General features: G+C 35.5%; 1 protein-coding gene across 4 annotated transcripts in view; it reads left to right on the top strand.

Annotated features, from left to right (window-relative positions):
- Nucleotides 1-26,009, top strand: part of LOC127868725 (ankyrin repeat and fibronectin type-III domain-containing protein 1-like) — a 198,806-nt gene that overhangs the window by 38,708 nt on the left and 134,089 nt on the right. For all 4 annotated transcript variants that reach the window (XM_052410729.1, XM_052410733.1, XM_052410731.1 and 1 more), the window contains 2 exons: nucleotides 14,703-14,868; nucleotides 24,329-24,511. In XM_052410729.1, the coding sequence (XP_052266689.1) occupies nucleotides 14,732-14,868; nucleotides 24,329-24,511 (320 nt within the window). In that variant the 5' untranslated portion in view covers nucleotides 14,703-14,731. The remainder of the gene's footprint in view (nucleotides 1-14,702; nucleotides 14,869-24,328; nucleotides 24,512-26,009) is intronic.

Raw genomic sequence — 26,009 nt, 5'->3', positions numbered from 1 at the left:
TCAATAATAACTGTGTGTTCAGCACAATGTTATCTCTAATGAAAAGGCTTAAGAGGACAGTTTCAACTCTGAACATCAATACAGTTTGTGTGTTAGCCCTTCATATTTCGAAGATTGCCACGACCAGAGCGTTTTTACTTAAAAGTTGTGCTCCCATATTTACCGTATACTTGCGCTTATAAGACGCATTTTTGAGACTTAAATTAATAAGTTACAGTTGGGGTCTCGTCTTATAAGCGAGATACTGGTGAAAATAAACAAAAAAATCAAAATATCGAGTTTACTGGGCTTATTCTAGCCAAGTTGGACACTTGTCAGTTGTTTTGAATCATCGCGGCAGCCATTTGCATTTTCTCTAAAGTCTGTATTGGCCCGTACCGTGTATCGGAACGCTATGTTCAGTTACCGATTTATTTGTAATAAAATGTATTGTTACTGATTTTGTTGTCTATTATTTTTAATTTGAATTTTGTTATTTTTGGGGCGTAAGACGTTATATTGTCCGTGATTATTCTTGAAAAGTTTTTATCACCTGATTGTCTGCGCGCGACGTCGTTAAATGCCATATAAATTGGCCATTATAGTATACGTGTGTAAGCGGCAACACGATGCCAACATGCTTAAAACAACAGCAAAATCAATTCTCAGTAAACACGCTGCCGATTACAAATGCTATTTGGCAAGTTTGTATCACCTGATCGTCTTTGTTTCACGTCGTTAATTTTCAATTAAGACATAATTGGCAATTAGGGTATCCTCTGAAATAAGTTACCAGTTTGCAACTGTCAATTGTTAAATAAACACGTTTATTCAGACGAACCACTAATACTGATGACACATTATTTATTAGGGGCCAACAACGACGGGAGCAAAGAGCGACCGCATGCAATTATCCGCATATGGCTTGCTTCTTGACACGTGATTTCAATCTGCGCTTCGGAGTCTATCACTCTATCACGCGATTGGCTAATTTTATGAAAGTAGGCGTTACCTATTGTTGATAGACAATGGGCGTAAAATTTGCATAATCTAGGTAATAAAACTAAACGCTTTCAAAATATCTGCCTATTAGATTTCAATACCTGTCAAACAATACAATTAAGATGACTGACACGATCAATTTTGCTTGTGCATTGATATTACGAACGTAATATGTTTTATGTTTGCAATTGTTTGCAATTGTTAGGGCAAATGATTAATACGCAGTTGTTAGAAATTTTGTCAATTTGATAATTATTTTTATTGCATGAATAATACTTACAAATAAATTAAAACCCACTAATATATCATAAAATAAACAAATATTATTTACTTTGTTGTGTGATTGTTTTATTTTTCAGACTTGCGTGAATTACTAATTGTATGCAGCGTGAGTTTGAAAAATTCTCAATGTTTAATAATTGATGATTTTCTTTAACATTCTGCCATTTTTCGGCCATTTTCCGGCCGATGAATACGGCAAAATTTGACCGCGTCTTACACGTGGGTCAGTCTCAAATCCACCCATTATAAAGTCCGAAGTCGGGGTGCGTCTTATAAGCGAGGGCGTCTTATAAGCGCACGTATACGGTAGTAATTTCTTTCGTAGACTTGAGGTTCAATTATCCCCACGCTTTTTGGAGAAAAAGTGGGGATGTGGTTATCTCCTTCTTCCGTCCTGGCCACTTGCTCCTCCTACACTATAAGCACTAGAACCTTGAAACTTGCACACATGGTAGCTATGAGCATATGTGCAACAGTGAACTATTTGGAATTTTGACCTGACCCCTGGGTCAAAAAGTTATGGGGGTTTGGGTGGGGCTGGGTAAGAGATTTTCCTGCGACAGCGATTCAAAAAAGGCTCATAACTACTGTGTCCCTTCAGATATTGCTTTCATATTTGGTATGCACGTGTATCTGGACAAGAGCTTTCCATGTGCATACAATTTTTGACCCCTGTGACCTTGACTTAAACTTGAGGTCAGCTTTTAGGTTTCGAAATCTGCGACCGCGATTCGAAAAAGGCTCATACCTACTGTGTCCTTTCATATACTGCTTTCATATTTGGTATGCACGTGTATCTAGACAACACCTTTCCATGTGCATACAATTTTTTACCCCCATTACCTTGACCTTGAACTTGAGGTCAGTGTTCAGGTTTCCAAATCTGCAACGGCAATTCGAAAAAGGCTCATAACTACTGTGTTTCTTCAGATATTGCTTTCATTATGTGGTATGCATGACTTTTATTTGGACAAGACCTTTCCATGTCCATAAATTTGTTGACCCCTGTGACCTTAAACTTGAGGTCAGCGTTCAGGTTTCGAAATCTGTGACCGGGATTCAAAAACGGCTCTTACCTGCCGTGTCCCTTTAGATATCGCTTTCATATTCGGTATGCATGTGTATCTGGACAACACCTTTCCATTGGAATGAAATTTTAGAACTTGGGGTCCGCATTTCGAAATTTGTGACCGCGATTCAAAAAAATCTCATAACGTCTGTGTCACTTCAGATATTGCTTTCATATATGGTACGCATGTGTATCTGGACAAGACCTTTCCATGCGCATAAAATTTTTGACCCCTGTGACCTTGACCTTGAACTTTGGGTCCGCCTTTAGATTTTGAAATCTATAATGTGGTTATCTCCGCCGTCTGTCCATCTGTCCTGGCCACAATCTCCTCCTACACTTTTAACACTAGAACCTTGAAACTTACACACATAGTAGCTATGAGCATACTGTATGTGCCACAGTGCACTATTTGGAATTTTGATTTGACCCCTGGCTCAAAAGTTATGGGGGTTGGGGTGTGGCTGGGTCAGAGATTATTAATTTTTTTATAGGTTATTTTACATTAACTTCTTCATTTCCACACCCATTTACTTCAAATTGATACTGAACATCTCTCTTATGACAATACGGTCAATCTCAACTATGCATGGCCCCATTACCAACCCTGGGGCGCCCCTGGGTCAAACATGCGATGTGGGGATATGAGTCGGCCTCTGCCTCGCCATTTCTAGTTTTACTTATCACTGTTGACAAAGATTGAATGTGGACGCCCTTTTTTTTTCAGTATAAGCCTAGTCATCTGATTCTAACCAGAAATTAAATATTTGCCCGCCAGAAACTGTGTGCTTTGTTTATTTTATTGTAATGATGTGCCATATTTGGGTTTGGGGCATATAACTTAATTTGAATCAAATTTAAATACAATAATTTTGATCACTTGATTTTTATGCTACCACAAAAAAAAATTGGGGGGAGAATATAGTCGCCACTTCGTCTGTCCGTTTGTGTGTCCGTCCGTGCACAATTTTTGTCCGGGCTATTTCCCAGCAACTTATGACCGGAATTCAATTAAACTTTATGGGAAACTTCACTACCAAGAGGAGATGTGCATATTATCAGCGGGTTCTGGTCGGATGATTTTTTACAGAGTTATGGCCCTTTGAAATTTTCCATTAACTGTACATATAGGTCATTTCTTGTCCGGGCTATTTCTCAGCAACTAATGACCGGAATTCAAGGAAACTTTATGGGAAGCTTCACTACCAAGAGGAGATGTGCATATTATCAGCCAGTTCTTGTCGGATGATTTTTCACAGAGTTATGGCCCTTTGAAATTTTCCATTAACTGTACATATACTGTGAAACCATTATATATCGTCAGGCATTAATTTTCATATATTTCGTCAGTCGACCGATTGACGAATTCAAGATCCTAACGAACAATTATGTCCCATATTTGAACCAATTAAGACTGAACTACCAAAGGCATGAGGTACTAAAATCCAACGTAATCCACGCATACATACTCCGTCTGTTATGTAATCAAGATAAATCCGGTTTTGACACAAAATGGTGTAGATTACACAGTGTACTTAACTGACATGTGACATTGCTCTAAAACGCGAAAGCAGTACAGCTGTATCGACTGAATTGACTTCGTTTAGGTAGAATTGTAATGATAAGCGCTAATTGTTAACAACTTTATTACCCATTGTGTGTATTGTGTTGTTCAGTGTTGCTGCAGAAGATTATACAGCCTCCACGCACCGGATAAGATCCGGATCAAAGACAATAAACACAATTAAAAGATGGTGATGTATATACTTCCATATACTTTCTCCGCATTGATTACAAATAAATACAGAACATTTTGATTTGTGTTTGGTTGTTTGCGTTTAACTACAAGACAGGTGTAAAAATAGCTTGTGCTTCGTTTTATGGGCTATCGATCTTTTTAATCATTGACATGTGACAAACAGGCCCCATCTCCTGCAAGTGACTCTCAAGTGTTCTCCCTCTTTCTCCACTACGATTTTTCGCAACCGTGATATATTTCGGACAAACAAATTGGAAATTGACTGAAGCATTTTTTTTTTCAAATAGTAGTATTACAGGAATTGGAGAATTTAAGTGCTGACGAAAACATCATTTTTATAAAAATGACGAAATTTCGTGCTGGCGAAAATAAATGATTTCACAGTACTGCAATTCTTGTCCCGGCTATTTCTCAGCAACTAATGACCGAAATTCAATCAAACTTTATGGGAAGCTTCACTGCCAAGAGGAGATGTGCATATTATCAGCGGGTTCTGGTCGGATGATTTTTCACATAGTTATGGCCTTAGAAATTTTCCATTGTACATATAGTGCAATTCTTGTCCGAGCTATTTCTCAGCAACTTATTACTGGAATTCAATGAAACTTTATGGGAAGCTTCACTACCAACAGCAGATGTGCGTATTATCAGCCGGTTATGGTCGGATGATTTTTCACAGAAGTATGGCTCTTTGAAATTTTCCAATGTACATATAGCGCAATTCTTGTTCGAGCTATTTCTCAGCAACTTATCACGGGAATTCAATGAAACTTTATGGGAAGCTTCAATACCAACAGATGTTCAATTATCAGCATGTTATGGTGGGATGATTTTTCACAGAGTTATGGCCCTTTGAAATTTTATATAAACTGTACATACAGTGCAATTCTTGTCCGGGCTATTTCTCCCCAACTACTGACTGGACTTCAATGAAACTTTATGGGAAGCTTAACTACCTTGAGGAGATGCGCATGTTATTAGTGGGTTCTGGTTAGATGATTTATTTAGAGAGTTATGGCCCTTTTAGATTTTTACGTTGCAAATCATCCATCGTATTATTATGTCCAAATTTATGCCCCTCAAGACGTTTCCTTTTATCTGAATATATAGTGCAATATTGTGACAAAAAAACCTTTGGGAAGCATCACCAGTCTCCGATGGTTTCTTGTTTTTAGCTCATCTATTTTTTTGAAAAAAAAATTATGAGCTATTGTCATCACCTTGGCGTCTGCGTCGGCGTCAGCGTTGGCGTCCTGTTAAGTTTTGTGTTTAAGTCCACTTTTCTCATAAAGTATAAAAGCTATTGCATTCAAACTTGGTACACTTACTTTCTACATTTGTATCATTAGGGGACTGGGCAGGCAAAGTTAGATAACTCTGGCGTGCATTTTGATAGAATTATGTGCCCTTTTTATACTTAGAAAATTGAAAATTTTGTTAAGTTTTGTGTTTAGGTCCACTTTTCTCATAAAGCATCAAAGCTATTGCATTCAAACTTGGTACACTTACTTACTTTCATGAGGGGACTGGGCAGGCAAAGTTAGATTACTCTGGCGTGAATTTTGACAGAATTATGTGCCCTTTTTATACTTAGAAAATTGAAATTTTGGTTAAGTTTTGTGTTATGTTCCACTTTATTCCTTAAGTATCAAAGCTATTGCTTTCATACTTGCAACACTTACTAACTATCATAAGGGGACTGTGCAGGCAAAGTTATGTAACTCTGACTGGCATTTTGATAGAATTATGGCCCCTTTATACTTAGAAAATAATTTTTGTGTTTTGGGCCGCTTTACTCCTAAAGAATCGTAGCTATTGCTTTCAGACTTGGAACAATCACAAACTATCATAAGGGGACTGTACGGAACAAGTTGCATAAATCTGGTTGTCATTTTTACAGAATTTTTTGCCATTTTTTTCACTTATTAACTTTCAATATATGGTTTAATTTTGTGTTTACATCTACTTTACTTCTAAAGTATCAAGGCTATTGCTTTCAAACTACAAATACTTTCATACTATCACGAGGGTACTGTACCTGGCAAGTTGAATTTCTCTCAAGGTCAAATAATTAAAATTGCAAAAATTGCCATGACTTCGTGACCCCCCCCCCCTCCCCCTGTAAAGAAAATAAATTTATTTTTCATTTTTTTTTAAAGATTATCTTATAAATGACGACACCCTCACACTATACCCTGACCCCACCCAACCCCCCCCCCCTCAATTTTTTTTGGAAACATGCTTAAAAACAAAAATATTTATTTTTATTATTTTATTTTTGAAAGACTGTCTAACTATCCCACCCAAGAATCCCCCCCCCCCAAAAAAAAAAAATTAATTATTTTTATTTTGTTGTTGCATTTTTATTTCTTATTTTTGGAAGATAATGTAATAAATGACCACACCCCCACACTATACACCCTCTCCACCCCACCCATCCATCTTTTTTTATTGAAGTATTGAGATAGTTCCCTTCACCTTTATAAAGAACAAGAAATATCTTTAAAAAAGATATACGGCGTAAATAGTTTAATGAATGAGATCAAGGATAGCGAATGTCTTTTTCTGTGCAGTTCTTAGCTGCATCACACGCAGTACGGGATGTTACGGGGAGTTTTCGCGGCTTATTTTACATTATAACATATTGCTGGTCATAAACCTATAGATACAAAACAGAAAACCAAAAGAAGAATGGAAGTGAAATTTAAACATATGAGTCAACCGGCCACACGAGAACAAACCTGTTTTAGTGGTCTGTTGGGCATTGCTATTTGATTCGATTATTAACAGTATCGAGAATCATCGTGCTCATGCTTAAAGTGATATTATGGGCATTTTGCACTGTTGAATTGAGCTGAAAAGAATTAACAGGTCAAAATAGTTAGTTAAAATGTGGTTACTGATCAATTATCTGCAACTCACCTTGCTACCAGTTGTTTATAAAAATATATTTTATATTCGATATTCTTACGTGACCCACCCAGTCCTGTAAGCCGAAATGATCCGTAAAACAATATTGTGTCTTTGTGTCGTATGAACAAATCTGCACTAAAACTAAATTTAGGTTCAACTCGTAAACGCATGATCAGTTGTCAAACAAAAGTACGGTTAATATTCAAATGCATTATTTTTCTCTTTCTGGTATATTGTTTTAGTATGTTGATGCTGCATTAATTACTATAAGTGTATATGAAGTAGAAACATCAAAAATAATCAACGGTTGCGATAGACACCTATAAACTGTTACATGCTCATAATATCACTTTAGTACATTAGGCAATATGGTGGAATAATTATTGTTAAATTTATTAAAAATAATATTTATCATTGTATTGTTGAAAACACATAAAGAATCTATTATTGACATACCATAATTATATTGCTGAATATCTTCTTTTAACATATTTCTGGTCTAAAGAAAATTCCAGGTAACCTAGTTCACGGATAGCGTCTTTATTATATAACGATTATTTTACTGACCGCGAACTCCGGTGATGACCTGTATATAAACTCTGAATGTCCGCGACTTGACCCGAAACCTCGCGGGTTGAAATGCAATTCTTTAAAGTGAGGCCTCGCTTCCACTGCTCTTTATACTTTTACATGTTAACATGTTGACAGGAATATGGAAGTAAGTACTAAATATGAGAACATAGCCTTTTAAGTATAAACGCTTTTGCGCTGGTAATACTCTGAAAATAAAAGGTGTACGCACAAACTGTATTGATGTCAAAATTGAGTGTAAAACTGTTCTATCTATTAAGCCTTTTCATTAGAGATAAAATTGTTTCATACAGTAAAACAGTGGTACAAAGACGCGGATATGTTTCCAATGTTCTGGTGGTATACTCAAATCAGCCAATGGAATAAATGAAGTGTATTCATTCGTACCTAGCCGCGGGAAATTTTATTTGAATTTTATTGGACACTTACAAAGGTCAAGTCATGGTGAAAAGCTGGCTTATGCAGCTTACGCCGAAAAATAGATGAGCGGTCTGCACCCGCAAGGCAGTGCTCTTGTTTACTAGGGGGTATTAGATATATTAGTCCCTCAATTCAGTAACAGATGGTTAATTTTAATGTGCATTATTGATAAACCTAACGTAATGAGTTATGCTTAAATGAGCAACATGCATGTTTAAGAAATATTATCCCATACACCCCTTATGTATTTCTAACATTTAAACCAATTTCTGTTTCTTTAAATGCATTTAATGAACCCTGCTCATTTTACTAATTGTAGCAATTAGAGTACAGTGTTTTGCTTTATATGTTCAATTATCGATGTAGTAAAATCCATTATTGTCATTGCCTCCAGCAAATTATCAACGATGATACTTCAATTATACTCTAGTCCATAATGAATAAATTGTTCATACACTGGCTATTTACTCATTGGTTTGAACCCAACTGACAGACATGTTCATAAGTATGAAAAAAAATGACATGCCTTTTATCCATGAAAATAATTATTATGCACCACTTTGAAGAAGTTGGGTATATAATAATGATTTGCGCTTGTCTGAAAGTCGGGCTATAGATCATTTAGTTTCTTCACATTCATATTATAATGCAATCTGGCACAACAGACACCAGACCACGTAATTGATTTGCGTGTAATGCAGCTAAGAGCTGCACAGAAAAAGGCATTTGCTATTTTTTATCAAATAGATATAACTTTTGATCATTCATCAACACCAACCACAATCAATGACGTATAGCTTTTTAAAAAGATATTTTTTGTTAAATATTGTAACCTGTAAAATAGCATTAATGTCATGGCCCTATCATGTCATTTTCAGGACAGTAGCAATGTCCTGCTGCTGTTTAGATTTTCTAGTTGAATCTAACCATGTCATAGATGCATATCCTTCCCAAATAAGTGTGTAAAACTCGAGTTCAACACGGGTTTTATCTGTGTTAAACCAAGCGGTATTGGCAGTTGGTTTAAGTGGGTCTTTTTTGCTTACCGACTTGGTTAAAACTGTGTAAAACACAGAAAAAACTCATTTGGTACCATATGTGGGTTTTGGTAAGTTGGTTTTTTTGTTGGTTTTGGTAAGTTAGTTTTTAGTGGGTTTTGGTATGTTTATATAAAAAAAAAATTTTTTTTTTAAACAAAACCAGGAAAACATCTACCCAAGATACATTATCACAATATGCCAGCACATTTAACATAATAAATTAAAATAAATAACATTTTCATCTTAGGGCTACCACAGGTAGAAACGGGAACCATTATATATACAGTTTCAGTTAGTGAGGGGTGATAAAAAGGATAAAATTAATAATAATTGTGTTTGACTGTGTTGTTGGTACCGGATTTATGAAATGACGCCAATTAGGAATCCTTTATCCTATTTTTTCCTGGAATAGCCCTTTACACATCTTTACACCTATATACAAACGCAACAAATTGCTCAGCACTACACAGTTCATATATTCTCCGCGCAGTACATGACACGAAGCCTCCTCAAGCAGAGGGGGTAATCACATGACAAACAGGATGGCGACGTCCATGTCGAGGCAGGTATTTTTCGTCTTTTTATAGCCTTTATTACTTGTATTATTATTTTTTATTCCGCCCACTTTCCAGCCATATTAGAAAGAAAGTTACTGACTTATTTCTCAGTAATATTCGATCTATATCTCGACTTTACTCGGTGCAAAATTTCTTAGCGGGATGACCTAATTAGGGCTCCACTAAGAAAATTTGCACAGAGTAAAGTCGAGATATGAAGCCAATTTGAATACGAAATAAACGGTAATCACCTTTTTACTCATATGGCTGGAAAGTGAGCTTCATTTTAAAAATAAACAGAAGTAATAAAGGGTATAAAACGGCGAAAAATACCTGTCTCGGTATGGACGTCGCCATCTTGACTATCATGTGATTACCCGCTCTGCTCCTCAAGGCCCATCTCATTTTTTCTGAAACACTGTTGAAATGGGCAGGGCAAACTTTTTGGAGATGACATCTGCAATGTATATGAACAATCAATGCAGGATTTTTCTGTACATTACAGTATTCAAAAAACATGTAGAAGTTTATTCCACCCAAATCAAGTCTGATCTGAATGACTTGATTTTGGTGGAATAAACTTTTACATCAATGTCATCAGTTCAGATATCCCATTTTAACATCATCTACATTAGAAGGATTTCAAAAGAGGTTTTTGAAACAAGCAGGCAAATTACTGTTGCTTGAATTTTTTTTATCATTCAAAATGAAAGCTTGATCTTTAACTTTATACTGAGGTTATTTTTGTCTGCCTATGTGTTGAATTCTCCAAAACTTTTTTATACAAAAAACACAAATTTTTGTAACTCTTAAATTTTAGCAGTAGTATTAAATAAACGCAAGACAGATTATGTGCTAGAGTCAAATTTGAATTAATTACATTATGTTTATTTCAAAATGGATATGGAGGCAGTAGGACAATTATATATTAAAATCCCCCTTATCCCAAAAGAAAAATAATCATACCAACTAATGTGCAGTGTTCGGCAATCAGGATACCCTCTCGAATCTCCCCCTTAGGGGAGGTTGAACAACACTTCGTAGAGCAGTCACCAGCTGATCAGGTCTGAAAACTATACTGTCATGGCCTTTGGGAGGCGCGTCTCGTGCATGATCTCATTTGAGATCAGGTCCTGAAAGATATTTTATAAATGATATTGCTGTTATGGTAATCAAGTTTGTTTGCTTGTTGTTTGTGTTTGTTTATTTTTGCAATTTAGATCCTGTGATCACATGTGAGTAATGTGACTTAACGCTTTTCATAAATAATTAAAAGAAATTATGTGTGGTAGAAAATAGTGGTCTCATTTGGCTGTGTGGCATACATGCCATACGTCCCGGAAATCTGTCAAATGTCCCTTAATTTACAAAATCCATATATACATGTACCTTATATTAGGCTTAACTGCACCTCGAATCTGTGTATATCTGCAGCGTCTCCAAGACAATGCCTACCCGAATAGGCAGACTACGCGACGTGTCAAAATCAATCAATTAACAGGGGTCCTGTTATCATATCGATTGTCTCACGTTCGCGGTCAAACCGAAAAGGCGACATTGTTTAATGTGGTTGTTAATCGACTTTAATCTACTACGTCATTATTTCCCGCTGCGTAAGGGCAAAGGATAGTTGTTCACACATCTGAAGTCCAACACCGCTGAGTAAAAAATTAAAAGCAGTTTATGTTCGCACGTTTAACCGAAAAAGAAGTTGAGTAAAAAAGTAAGCATATAAAAACCTCATCCTCACTAGGTTTATTTTTGTCTTGTTCTAAACCCCCAAATGTTATAAATGAATAAAGGCGTATCAACAACTACGCGTTACACACCGGTCTTAATAACAATAACGCAGTAACGTCACCATCTATGTTTAGAACGCTTACACTGAAAACACGTGGCTTGTATCTAGTAACGGAAGTAGTAATGTTTAATTTGACGTTAATAGATCAAGTGTATTTCGGGTAGGCTTTCGAACTTTTGCAATTAACGATGCGAAACAAAAAAAAAACGTACCAAAAATGCATATGTCTATAAATATCGCTACATTTTATACATGTCCCGGAAAATCGGCAAAAGTCCCGGACAATTTAACTCAATGTCCCGGAATTGGTCTGAAAAATTATGGCATGTATGCTGTGTGGACTGGTCGGAAGTGTGACGTCTTTCAAATGCTAAAACCTGTATAGTTTTACCTCTAAACAAATCCAACTTTTCTTGGTCAAGGACAGGGCTCGGTTTTCCCACTCCTGATCTCCTCAAGTTGGCCTGCTCGTGCAGGGTAAAACCTGGTATCAAAGTCCATACATCAGTTAGTCCCCCTTTTGCTCTCTTTTTTGGCAGGCCATGATACATATTCTATCCAAAGAATCTTCCAGTCAATGTAAATTTCACCTTGGGAGTTTAACCTTCAAATTTAAAATATAAAAGTTCTCATTTAATATGTGGGAAAGAAAAAGATATAAATAACATTTAAATGACAATAACCATAAAATACAGCCATAATAATTCAAATGGTGTTGTTTTTCCTTATAATTGCATTACATTAATATTTAACCATTTACATTTCCCAGTGACAATACATAAATATGATAATGATCATAATTAATTCAATATAAAACTAAATAAAAAAGGGATGCAAAAATGAGAATACATACCTAAAACTACTGTTCTTCAGTATTCCAAGAAAACAGGCAGTTGCTGAACTATGTGACCATATCACTTTAACCTCCCACTTTGAATCTCCTTTGCAACAAACTTATTGTTGATTTACTCAATTATATCTTAAATTTAGCTCAAAGTCAGTTGCTGAAAACCCTCTTTGTTTTCAAACAATAACTTCCTGTCTCCAGCCAATCAAAGTTGCTTGTTTTCAAATAGATGGTGGCTGAACCAATCAAAAGTCTATCTCAACACCCCTTTGTTAGGCCTATAGATGGAGCACTGATAGGGATTAATGTTTATGATTTAATTGGGGGGGGGGGGGGGGCTAATCTCTTATGTGTGTCAGCCAATTACTAAATCTGAGAAATATCCACTGATTTCAAATCCAACATATTTATTGAATAATACACAACACCCTTAGCATATTGTATTTAATTGTGAATATTTCAATATAACATGCTGAGTGGTTTTAGCAAATAATAATAATATTATAAATATTATTTGTATTGCCTTTTAAATTGTATGTTTAAAGTCAATGTGGTAGACATTAATTGTATTGGGGTTAAATATCAGTATAAGAAAGTCAAAATAGTTATTGTTTTTATGTTGAGGAGATTTAATTGATGCTCAGGGCAAGCACACATAAGTTTCCATATATTAATCAACACTTTCACACTCAAACTAGTTTTATTTATTATAGAAACAGTGTCAGGCCACCCTCTCCAAAAAATGAATAAAAAACACACTGTAAGTCTATTGAATTCTCCAAAGAACATGAATTAAATGGAAGTATTCACATTTTTATAGATGTGTGATTGTTCTTATAATATATTTAATATTTATTTATTGATTCAAAGTGAAAGACAAACAATTTCATATTCAGGTATAAAACTAAGTTTGAACATTTTAACATTTTTATAGTCTTTGGCAGTGATACTTGTTGTCCATCTGTGAACCTGTGATGTTCTGAAAGAGCGATTTTCATCCAATATTTCCTTAAAATTATGGGGAGCCCACAAATGTACAAAAGGTGCAATGTCAAAGCCCCTTTACAATTCACCTTGATAATATATGGCTATAAACATGAAACAAAGACCTAGTTGAAGAATTATTGTTTCATTGTTGAGTTATATTAATAAACAAAAAAGCAACTTATTGAAAAGTGTGTTAAAGTGAGTCTTTTAGCCTTGTTGCGGCTCTCACATTATTTATAAAAAAGATCAACTTAAACTCGCTTAAACCCACTTCTGTTTATAAAAAGACCAACTTCTGTTGTAAAAGACTCGCTTATGAAACAAAAAGACACTCTTAAACACACATAAACCAACTCATAAATAACGAGACTATTGTCAAGCAATATAAGTCCCCTACCGGCTCCACCATTGTCAGAAATTCCAGATTTTTTTAATATATATTTGTTGCCAAGCAACCAATTTTTTTTATTTGGGAACAAAATGAAATGACGTGCATAATGTCCATATTGCCATCTATCCATGTTTCAAGTTTCATGAAAAAATATTAAGAACTTTAAAAGTTATTGCAGGATCCAGAAAACCACCATTTTCAGCAGTATTTCTAGTCTATTTGTTGCCATAGCAACCAGAATTTTTGACGTCAGAACAAAATGAAATGACGTGCATAATGTCCATATTGCCATCTATCCATGTTTTAAGTTCCATAAAAAAATATTAAGAACTTTAAAAGTTATCGCAGGATCCAGAAAACCACCATTTTCAGCAGTATGTCTAGTCTATTTGTTGCCATAACAACCAGAATCTTTTACGTCGGAACAAAATGAAATGACGTGCATAATGTCCATATTGCCATCTATCCATGTTTCAAGTTTCATGAAAAAATATTAAGAACTTTAAGTTATCACAGGATCCAGAAAAACCACCATTTTCAGCAGTATTTCTAGTCTATTTGTTGCCATAGCAACCATATTTTTTTACGTAGGAACGAAATGAAATGACGTGCATAATGTCCATATTGCCATCTACCCATGTTTCAAGTTTCATGAAAAAATATTAAGAACTTTTAAAGTTATCGTAGGATCCAGAAAAGTGTGACAGACGGACGGAGACAAAACCATAAGTCCCCTCCTGTGAAACCGGTAGGGGACTAAAAAGACTCACTTTTGACACACACAAAACCAACTTCTTACAGCAAAAAAACTCGCTTTAACACACATCTACTTTAAAAAACCAACTTAAAACTCAGTAAAGCACAGTTTAGCTCACATAAAACTCGCTTTTATAAGCAAAAACCAACTTCCGCTCAGAAAAACTTAGAAAAACACAGTTTTATGTTGGTTTAAGTGTGTTTTGGTATGAAAGTGGGTTAACTTTTTGCAAGGGATATTTAGGGACTGTTCTTTCAGATGTTTTTTCTTTTGGATACCAACCAAAGCATTGATACATCTATTTCAGGACAGTCCCCATGTTGCGGTGCTGTGAAGATGAGCCTGCGGCAACATTGCCATAGCAACACCATGACACTGATGGAACACGAGCCCTCGCAGGAGCAAATCAACCACACACTCTTTGAAGTATTTGAAATCAACCTTGATGATTTCCCAATCAAAAGCATCCCAAGGCAAGCTTTTCTATATTGATTTTAGTTGTTGTTTTTATGTCCCATAATCATTTTCGCATTATATTACATTTATTTTTAGCTCAACTGAACCTGAATTTCTCAAGGTTAGCTGTTATGGCTAGTCTATATCTGGCGATGTATGTTGTGTGTTGTGAAGTGTCAAATTGTATCTAGTTACCACAGCACAGGCCACATTTTTGGTCATAATGTTTATCTTGACAATATGTTGTCAAGTTCAAATTTGTGTCATGTATGGCCAAAAACTTGGTCAACTTGTTGTTGATTCTTAGAAAACCTTAATGTTACCATTTTAGAAGGCACATTTATGATCAATCTTTAATATACTTTGGCAGATTTTTTGTCTTGACAATTTTGGTCAAGTTTAAATCTGGGTTATGTGTGTCCAAAAACATGCTCACAAAGTCAAATCTTAGGAAAACTTTGTTACCACATTCATGACTCAGTCTTAATGAAACATTTTTAGAAGCCACGTTTATAATCAATATTTATAAAACTTGGGAGAATGTTTATCTTGACAATATATAACATGACTTACGCTCCAGGAGTGAAATAACGTAATGCTCAAGTTTGATTATTACACGGGTGTTATTACACTAGTTTTATAACTTTGAAATTACGTCATTTTTTTGACAAAATGACGACATTTTTCCAGCGAATTTCTTCAGTTAAACTCTTTTACAATTTTGATAAACAGTGAAAAGAGCATAACATAAAAAGAAAATTTGTTGGTCATGTTATAAATAGAATCCTAGATTCGTGGTCACTTTATATTGACTTTATTAAACTTGTCACCTAATTACAGATAAAAACTCGGCAAGCCTCGTTTTTAGCTCATCTATTTTTTTTTTTTTAAATATGAGCTATTGTCATCACCTTGGCGTCGGCTTCGGCGTCCGGTTAAGTTTTGCGTTTAGGTCCACTTTTCTCATAAAGTATCAATGCTATTGCATTCAAACTTGGTACACTTACTTACTATCATGAGGGGACTGGGCAGGCAAAGTTAGATAACTCTGGCTTGCATTTTGACAGAATAATGTGCCCTTTTTATACTTAGAAAATTGAAAATTTTGGTTAAGTTTTGTGTTTAGGTCCATTTTATTCCTTAAGTATCAAAGCTATTGCTTTCATACTTGCAACACTTACTAACTATCATAAGGGGACTTTGCAGGCAAAGTTATGTAACTCTGACTGGCATTTTGACAGAATTATGTGCCCTTTTTATACTCAGAAAATTGAAAATTTGGTTAAGTTTTGTGTTTAGGTCCACTTTTTTCCTAAAGTATCAAAGCCTTTGCTTTCATACTTGCAACACTTACTAACTATCGTAAGGGGACTGTGCAGGCAAAGTTATGTAACTCTGACTGGCATTTTGATGGAATTATGGGCCCTTTATATTTAAAAATTTGGTTAAGTTTTGTGTTTTGATCCACTTTACCCCTAAAGTATCATAGATATTGCTTTCATACTTGGAACACTCGCAACTATCATAAGGGGACAGTAAAGGACAAGTTGCATAACTCTGGTTGTCATTGTTACGGAATAATGGCCCTTTTTTGACTTAGTAACTTTGAATATATGGTTACATTTTGTGTTTAGATCCACTTTACTTCTAAAGTATCAAGGCTATTGCTTTTAAATTTCAAATACTTTCATGCTATCATGAGGGTACTGTACCTGGCAAGTTGAATTTTACCTTGACCTTTGAATGACCTTGACTCTCAAGTTCAAATTATTAAATTTTGCTTAAATTGCCATAACTTCTTTATTTATGATTAGATTCGATTGATACTTTGACAAAACAACTCTTACCTGACATACCACATTAGACTCCACCCAAACCATCCCCCATGCCCACCCCCCCGAATCCCCCCTCAACCCCCCTATTATTTATTTTTTTTAATTAAAGAATATCTAATAAATGACCACCACACCCTCATACTATACCCCCCACCACTCCCCACCCCCCCAAAAAAAATTTTTATGACCCCAGTACTGTCCGTCAGTATGTCAGTCAGTCCGTCCGTCCGTCCGAAAAAAAAATTGACATTGGCCATAACTTTTTCACTTTTGAAGATAGCAACTTGATATTTGGCATGCATGTGTATCTCATGGAGCTGCACATTTTTAGTGGTGAAAGGTCAAGGTCATCCTTCAAGGTCAAATGTCAAATTTATGGTGTCTGTCCGTCCGAAATCTTTAACATTGGCCATAACTTTTTCAATATTGAAGATATCAAGTTGATATTTGGCATGTGTATCTCATGGAGCTGAACATTTTGAGTGGTGAAAGGTGAAGGTCAAGGTCATCCTTCAAGGTCAAATGTCAAATATATGGCGTCTGTCCGTCCGAAAACTTTAACATTGGCCATAACTTTTTTAATATTGAAGATAGCAACTTGATATTTGGCATGCATGTGTATCTCATGAAGCTGCACATTTTGAGTGGTGGAAGTTCAAGGTCAATGTCATACTTCAAGGTCAAAAAAATTAATAAATTCAAAGCTGAATTCACATGAAGCTGCACATTTAGAGTGGTGGAAGTTCTAGGTCAAGGTCATCATTCAAGGTCAAGGTCATCCTTCAAGGTCAAAGGTAAAAAAAACAAATAAACATTTCAAAGCGGCCTTCTCATGAAGCTGCACATTTTGAGTGGTGGAAGTTCAAGGTCAAGGTCATTCTTCAAGGTCTAGGTAATCCTTCAAGGTCAAAGGTCAAAAAAATAATCAAAGTGGCGTTATCATGAAGCTGCACATTTTGAGTGGTGGAAGTTAAAGGTCAAGGTCATCCTTCAAGGTCAAAAAATAATAATTTGAAAGCGGCGTTCTCATGAAGCTGCACATTTTGAGTGGTGGAAGTTCAAGGTCATCCTTCAAGGTCAAGGTCATCCTTCAAGGTCAAAGATAAAAAAAATAATTCAAACAGACAGTCTCATGAAGCTGCACATTTTGAGTGGTGTAAATTCAAGGCCAAGGTCATTCTTCCAGGTCATCCTTCAAGGTCAAAGGTGAATTTTTTTATTCAAAGCAGTGTTATCATGAAGCTACACATTTTGAGTGGTGGAAGTTCAAGGTCAAGGTCATCCTTCAAGGTCAATGTCATTCTTCAAGGTCAAAGGTAAAAAATAATAATATCAAAGCGGCCTTATCATGAAGCTGCACATTTTGAGTGGTGGAAGTTAAAGGTCAAGGTCATCCTTCAAGGTCAAAAAAAATAAATTTCAAAGCGGCGTTCACATGAAGCTGAACATTTTGAGTGGTGGAAGTTCAAGGTCATCCTTCAAGGTCAAGGTCATCCTTCAAGGTCAAAGGTAAAAAAAAATCAAAATCAAAGCGGCGTTCTCATGAAGCTGCACATTTTGAGTGGTGAAAGTTCTATGGCAAGGTCATCCTTCAAGGTCAAGATCATCCTTCAAGGTAAAATGTCAAAAAACAAAGATTTTTTTTTAAAGCAGCGTTTTCATGAAGCTGCACATTTTAAGTGGTGGAAGTTCAAGGTCAAGGTCATTCTTCAAGGTCAAGGTCATCTTTCAAGGTCAAAGGTCAAAATAAAAATTCAAAGCGGCGTTATCATGAAGTTACACATTTTGAGTGGTGGAAGTTCAAGGTCAAGGTCATCCTTCAAGGTTAAGGTCATCCGCCATGGTCAAAGGTAAAAAAAATAATTGAAGCGGCGTTATCATGAAGCTGCACATTTTTAGTGGTGGAAGTTAAAGGTCAAGGTCATCCTTCAAGGTCAAAAAAATAAAATCAAAGCGGCGTTCTCATGAAGCTGAACATTTTGAGTGGTGGAAGTTCAAGGCCAAGGTCATTCTTCAAGGTCAAGGTTCATCCTTCAAGGTTAAAGGTTAAAAAAATATAATTTCAAAGCGGCGTTATCATGAAGCTACACATTTTGAGTGGTGTAAGGTCAAGGTCATCCTTCAAGGTCAAAGGTCAAAAAAAATATTCAAAGTGGTGTTATCATGAAGCTGCACATTTTGAGTGGTGGAAGTTAAATGTCAAGGTCATCCTTCAAGGTCAAAAAATAAATAAAATTTAAAGCGGCGTTCTCATGAAGCTGCACATTTTGAGTGGTGGAAGTTCAAGGTCAACGTCATTCTTCAAGGTCAAGGTCATCCATCAAGGTCAAAGGTAACAAATAATAATTTCAAAGCGGCGTTATCATGAAGCTACACATTTTTGGTAGTGAAAGTTCAAGGTCAAGGTCATCCTTCAAGGTAAAGGTCATCCTTCATGGTCAAAGGTAAAAAAAAAATATCATGAAGCTGCACATTTTGAGTGGTGGAAGTTAAAGGTTAAGGTCATCCTTCAAGGTCCAAAAAAAATAAAAAATTCAAAGCGGCGTTTTCATGAAGCTGCACATTTTGAGTGGTGGGGATCAAGGTCATCCTTCAAGGTCAAGGTCATCCTTCAAGGTCAAAGGTAAAAAAAAATCAAAGCGGCGTTCTCATAAAGCTGCACATTTTGAGTGGTGGAAGTTCAATGTCAAGGTCATTCTTCAAGGTCAAGGTCATCCTTCAAGGTCAAAGGTAAAAAAAATAATTTCAAAGCAGCGTTGTCATGAAGCTGCACATTTTGAGTGGTGGAAGTTCAAGGTCAAGGTCATCCTTCAAGGTCAAGGTCATCCTTCAAGGTCAAAGTTCAAAAAAATAATATTTCAAAGCGGCGTTCTCATAAAGCTGCACATTTTGAGTGGTTGAAGTTAAAGGTCAAGGTCATCCTTCAAGGTCAAAGGTAAAAAAAAATAATTTTTAATTCAAAGCGGCGCAATAGGGGTCATTGTGTTTCTGACAAACACATCTCTTGTTTTTTCCAACATGGTTAAAAAACACAAATATTTATTTTTATTATTTTATTTTTGAAATACTGTCCAACCATCCAATCCAAGAATCCCCCCCCCCCCCCCAAAAAAAAAATTAAAAATATTTTTTTTTGCATTTTTTTGCATTTTTGGAAGAAAATGTAATAAATGACCACACCCCCACACTATACACCCCTCTCCACTCCACCCCTCCCTACTTTGTGATTGAAATTGAGATAGGTCCCTACACATTTAAAAAGAAAAATAGATGAGCGGTCTGCACCCGCAAGGCGGTGCTCTTGTTATCGTTATTTAGATGACTTGTTAAATAAATTCAATACAAAACGACCACTCATGCAAGATCCTATATATGTATACCAGGTTTGAAACTGGATTTAGTATTTTCTAAAGTAGGTCACCATATCAAATCTTATTACTAATCTAGAAGCAACATTTATGACTCAAACTTAATGAGATAATGTTAATATTGACATTGTCAAGGTTATGTTTAAATCTGAGTCATGTAGGGTTGAAAAGGTCAAGTCCTTGGCAATTGGTCTTCCTTGAACTCAGGTGGGCGCCTTAGGGACACTGTGGATCTCTCTTCTTTACTGAATCCTAGTACCAAGATTGTAACTGACTTCTAATTATACAATTGTAAAAGCGATTAAAATTTCTAAAAATAACTTTTAAAATGTCAATGTTTAATTTACATGATAGTTTGACTTAGCTTAAATACAATGGTTTTAACCAATTGTTTTGTGAAGGCTACTTTGAAATTTGTGTAGAAACACATTCATTTGGTGTTCTAGTTTTTACCAAACGATTGAAGCTTTGTGTATACAACTTCCTTCTCCAACAAAAACTCATTTTATTTGTAATAAGCTAACAATATACTCGTATATCATATAACATGTTAAATCATTATTTAACAAATAATATCAGTTTACTTTTTTACTATTTTAATACTGAGTGCATAATAATGATAATGGTCAGTTTATTACTTAGATACTAACTTCAATATATTGTGAATAGGCAGTTAAATATTTAAAAACTAATAATTGCATTGTAATCTTGGGTTAAGTTGGTTTGATATTTAAATTCTGATTGTATTACACTGTAACTCCAATATAACGCGCTCCGTTATAACGCTGAATCCAATATAACGCGGGGGGTGCTTGGATCCCATTTTTTCTCCAACCTTCCATTTGATTTCTGATTCAAATCCGTATTATGCAACTTCATGTTATTTTCAGACAATTCAAAGATGGCGGCAATCACATGTTGATTGCTTTATTCAACCGTCCATTGAACCTATTATAATCGCCTCGAGGTTAAACAACACCAACAGCTAATTGGTGTTTATCTGTTGTGTAATGTCAATCAAGGTGTGAAAAACTCGCGTGTCAGTGTTTATTACATGTATTCCTCATCAGAGCGGTTCAGTGCGATAATTTCCATAAGTTAAGTGCAAGCGGGATAGTTATACAATTAAAGTAATTCAAAACGATTAAAACATTCTTACTTTGATATGGTTGCAGTTTGACTATATTAAATGAGCGGCTGTGATCTAGGATCATGTCATTTAATCTTTCAGTTCGTGTATAAGAAATTAAATAATGCAGATGATTTATTTACATGCGAACGCAGTGTACCGGTAATTGTTCACAGAGTTTCACTTTCATTTTCACGCGGTATCAGAAAGTCCCCGGGAAACACGTTTTTTGCATGCGTATGACGCAATAAAACAATTTTTTGTACATGAATCGTATTGCATTCAATCTAAATTTAAAGTCGCTCGTCGAATTAAAGCTCTGCCCAATACTGCACTGTACTCTTAACACTTCTGAAAATGGCATATATGCGTACGGTTGTGTTTACGAATTTCTTAAACATATATCGTCATTAATGTTCAAGATTATTATTTTTTAAGTGATGTTGCAATTTTATTGGATTATCGGATAAATGTGCACATAAGAAAAGCGGTATGTATACTGTTATTGATACGATTCGGTTTATATGCATGTATTTGCGTCAACACAGAATGGCAATATACATGACCTATATTATAGGCTATTCTATACCTGTTTTTTTATAGCGCCCTGCAGTAAATGAGATCAAAACTTATAACGCGGATCCGTTATAACGCTGTTTTGCGGCTTGGACCCCATTGACCGCATTATATTGGAGTTACAGTGTATACTGTTTAAAGGCAGTGCCACAGTATTTAAATGATTGCATTATAATGGCAATAAGCAGTTTAATATTAAGATAATGTTTGCATTTTAATGATAATATGCACTATACTATTTAAATATAAATATTAAAATAAAGTATAATAGTTAATATGTTAATATGTGTTATCTTCAATTTGTATTGCATTATGGCAAAGCAGATTTGTATTTTAACAACTTTGCTTATTCAATATAATTGCTTGTCCTGGTTAGAGCTGTAACGATTCGGTTCGATGCATCGAAAAACCGGTTCAAGCCGCCGATTCGATTTCGATACCAATATGGCCAATTTCGATTCGATTCACTGCAATCCCGATTGATTCGCATTTTAAACCTTACTTTGCAAATCTGTAGTCTAAACTCTCTTGTCATTTGTAATACATCTTGTGATTGGTCAATAGCCAATATGGCATCCAATGAATGAATGAATAACCTGCTGAGCATAACATCAGCCGGTAAAATGGCTTCTTCAACCACGCTTAAAGAGGCACCGTCAAAATTTAAATCAAAAGTATGCAAACATTTCTGGTTTCGCGAAGGTTCTGATGCAATGGCAACATGAAAAACGTGTTTTGTTGATGTAAGTTACCCTAAATCTGGAAGCACTACAAATCTGAGGCAACATTCACTCGTTTGATATTTCAGATGTGAAATCTTCAACTCCCATGACAAGCTCTTTTAACACGTTAGCAAAAAAATCTGAGACAACGGATCAAATAAAATCGACTGATTTCAAATCCAAACTGACAACTGACAGGTCAAATTTGATTACTAAATCTATTGCTGGTTTCTTGGCCCAAGACATGCGTCCCTACAATACTGTAGAGAGTCGTGGCTTCAAGGACATGTTTAAAGTTTGTTCAATAAATTTGTTACATATAAAACAGTGTTGCGTTTTTAAATTTTATTTGAAAAAGAAACACTTTAAATGTACAACATAATAAGTTAATAACAAATACCAAACATATTAATTCATGCCCTGGACAAACCAATTTGAAACATGAAATGGTTTGAAAAATAAGCAGCAAATAGTTTAATTTGAATCAAATCGAAAATAATTGAATCTGACTATAAGGTATCGAAATCGAATCGAATGATGGGTGAATCGTTACAGCTCTAGTCCTGGTTACAATGAATAAAGAGAAAGCTCAAAGAATGCAAAAGAACATATTTGTTGTTGGTTTAACCATTATTTTGGCTTAGCAAGATTAAAGGGAAACAATGCTGTCCTTTATTTATTTTTATTTTTGAAGATTTGTCTTTCTTGTGAAAAAGTACATAAAGTGTACATGGAGAGGGTTTCATAAACAAAATAAACTTATATAACACATGTCAGGTAATATATTCACAAAAAGAGAGTGCAATATGATTTCTTTATGTATCTCACCTGAGCACATAGTGTTCATTGGGAGCTTTTAGGATACATGTTAATATCAGTCTGTGTGTGCATTATGCATTTACATTTCTCCTCCCTAACCACTGGGCAGACTTTAATGCAACTTCTGGAATGATCATCAAGTGATCCTCTTTTAAAGTTGTTAAAATTGTTCTGGCTCATGCATATGTAAGTCACTGAAGGCACAATTAGATTTCAAAAATGAAAACATAAAAATCTCTGAAACCACAAGGGTCAGGGCCTTGCATTGTTGTTTAATATTTTCATGTGGTCCACTTCTGATTTTGTTCAAATAATACCTTTGGGGTAAAAACTGGCCTGACTCAAGGTCACGCTATTTATATAAACTTATATAGTAAATCACTTTTCTTCCATGAAACATTAGGGGTCAGGGATTTAATATTTGGTGTGAAAGAACGTACCATGCTCTTCTACACATTGTGTTCGTGGCATCTTTCCCAATGTCAAAATTGGCAATCCTTGGGGTTACTTATTTCCTTAAATGTATATAGTAAACACATTTTAAAATCTTCTCTGAAACTGCAAGGCAGAGAGTTTGTTTTTTTGGCATTAATCATTTAATGCCAGGCTCTACCAAGTTTGTTCAAATCATGCCTGTTCAGTCAAAAGTCTCCATGCCCAAGGGCCACCCTTTTATGTAAGCATTAATATAATAAAGCCTTTTAAAATGTCTTTGAAACCACTGGTTTTGTTATTTGGTAACATTGTATGGTGGTCATCTACCATGTTTATTCAAATCCTGCCTCTAGGGTCAAAGTCCACCCTTTAAGCCGTCTTGTTATAAAAAATATTTGGTTTGAAGCGTTTAAATTCCTTTATCGCATCTTTACTTCTATCAGAAGGTAAATAAAAACAAACCATGATAGAAAAAGTTGTTAACTAAAAACAGGTACAACAATATTTATTTTAGTAAATCATTGGTTTCGTAACAAGAAGCAATACAAAAAACCATCCATTTATATGATTGACATGTAAGTTGTTTCTTCCAGTCACAGTTCCCCAGAGGCAGTTTTGTACAGTTTTGAGGACTTTGTTCCCCGTGTGCAAGAATCCATAGCCCATCATCCAACACATCTGAGTGAAGCCACCACTCAACCGTATGACATAAAAAACATCCCAGACAGTCAATTCAGTGAAGTGGACAATGGCATTGGCATACATGAAGATAGCAAGTAAGTTTTGATTCAATCTTTGTATTATGGTAATGCTAGCTTGTCTGTGTGTTAAATTGGTTAGTAAATTAGGTACTTGTTTGTGTTGCTATCAATATGTACCTAATTGAATTCCGATCATGTTATAAATGTCAGTTTGTTACTTTTTTTTTACACAATCAACTTGAGTAATGCTTTTTCTTTCAACGATGATTTGGTGTAATGCCCCTTTGTTTCTTCCTGTTTGTTGCACAGGAGTCATGCTCTTTTTTTCTTTAAACACTATGAACAAGAGTACTGCCCCTTAGTTTCTTCCTACACAATGAACCAGATTAATGCCCCTTAGTTTCTGCCTACAATATGAACTAGAGTAATGCCCTTTAGTTTATGTCTACACTATGAACCATATTAATGCCTCTTAGTTTCTGCCTACACTATGAACCCGATTAAAGCCCCTTAGTTTCTGCCTACAATATGAACCAGAGTAATGCCCCTTAGTTTCTGCCTACACTACGAACCAGATTATTTCCCCTTAGTTTCTGACTACAATATGAACCAGTGTAATGCCCTTTAGTTTCTGCCTACACTGAACCATAGTTTTGCCCCTTAGTTTCTGCTTACGCTATGAACCAGAGAAATGCCCCTTAGTTTCTGCCTACACTAGGATCTAGAGTTATGTCATTTTGTCTCAGCCCTTATTATAAACTGGAGTAATGCCCCTTTGTTTATTCCTACACTATGAACCAGAGTTATGTCCTTTTGTTCTTTCCAATACTATGAATGAGACTAATGCCCATAGTTTCTGCCAACATTATGAACTGGAGTTATGTCCCTTTGTTTATTCCAAACTATGAAACAGAGTAGTACTCCATTGATTCTTTCTATGCTTTGAATAGTAGTTATGTCCCTATATTTTTCCATTAACTATGGACCAGAGTTATGAACATTATTTTCTTCCTACAGAGTGAACCAGAGTCATGCTTTTTTGTTTTTCCCTTCGCTATGAACCAAAGTAATGTCCCTTTGTTTCTTTCTACACTATGAACCAGAGTTATGAACGTTAGTTTTTTCCTACACTATTAACCAGAGTAACTTCCCTTTGTTTTGACGTACACTTTTAACCGGAGACAGCGTTTTTTTTCCTTCTTTAACTAGTACCGGAGAACGGTACCTTTCCCAAAGCCTACCGGAGGCTTCCCAATTTTAGCACCAGACCTTTCCCAATCTCGATATCTACTGTTCCGAACGATTCTAGGTGCCGTTCCCAATCGCCAGTGACTTATTTTCACTGTAAATATCTTTTGAAATCGTTGAGCCTTTCATTTTCGGCCATTTATTTTCGCCGGACACTGTTGCGTATAAAGCAAACAAAACTTTTCAAAGGGGCGCAACTCTAACCGCTGTGTAAAATGTGACTGGATTACATAACCACAATGAGTTATCGATTTTCATCAAGAATTCCCTCGTAAAGACCAGTCTTCCTTACAGCAAAATACTTTCTCAACACTAATTTTTGTTG

This window comes from Dreissena polymorpha, chromosome 2 (genome assembly GCF_020536995.1).
Source record: "Dreissena polymorpha isolate Duluth1 chromosome 2, UMN_Dpol_1.0, whole genome shotgun sequence".
NCBI classification, from domain to species: Eukaryota; Metazoa; Mollusca; class Bivalvia; order Myida; family Dreissenidae; genus Dreissena; species Dreissena polymorpha.
Note: the sequence above shows the minus strand (reverse complement) of the source record. Positions and strands in the feature narration are given on the sequence as shown.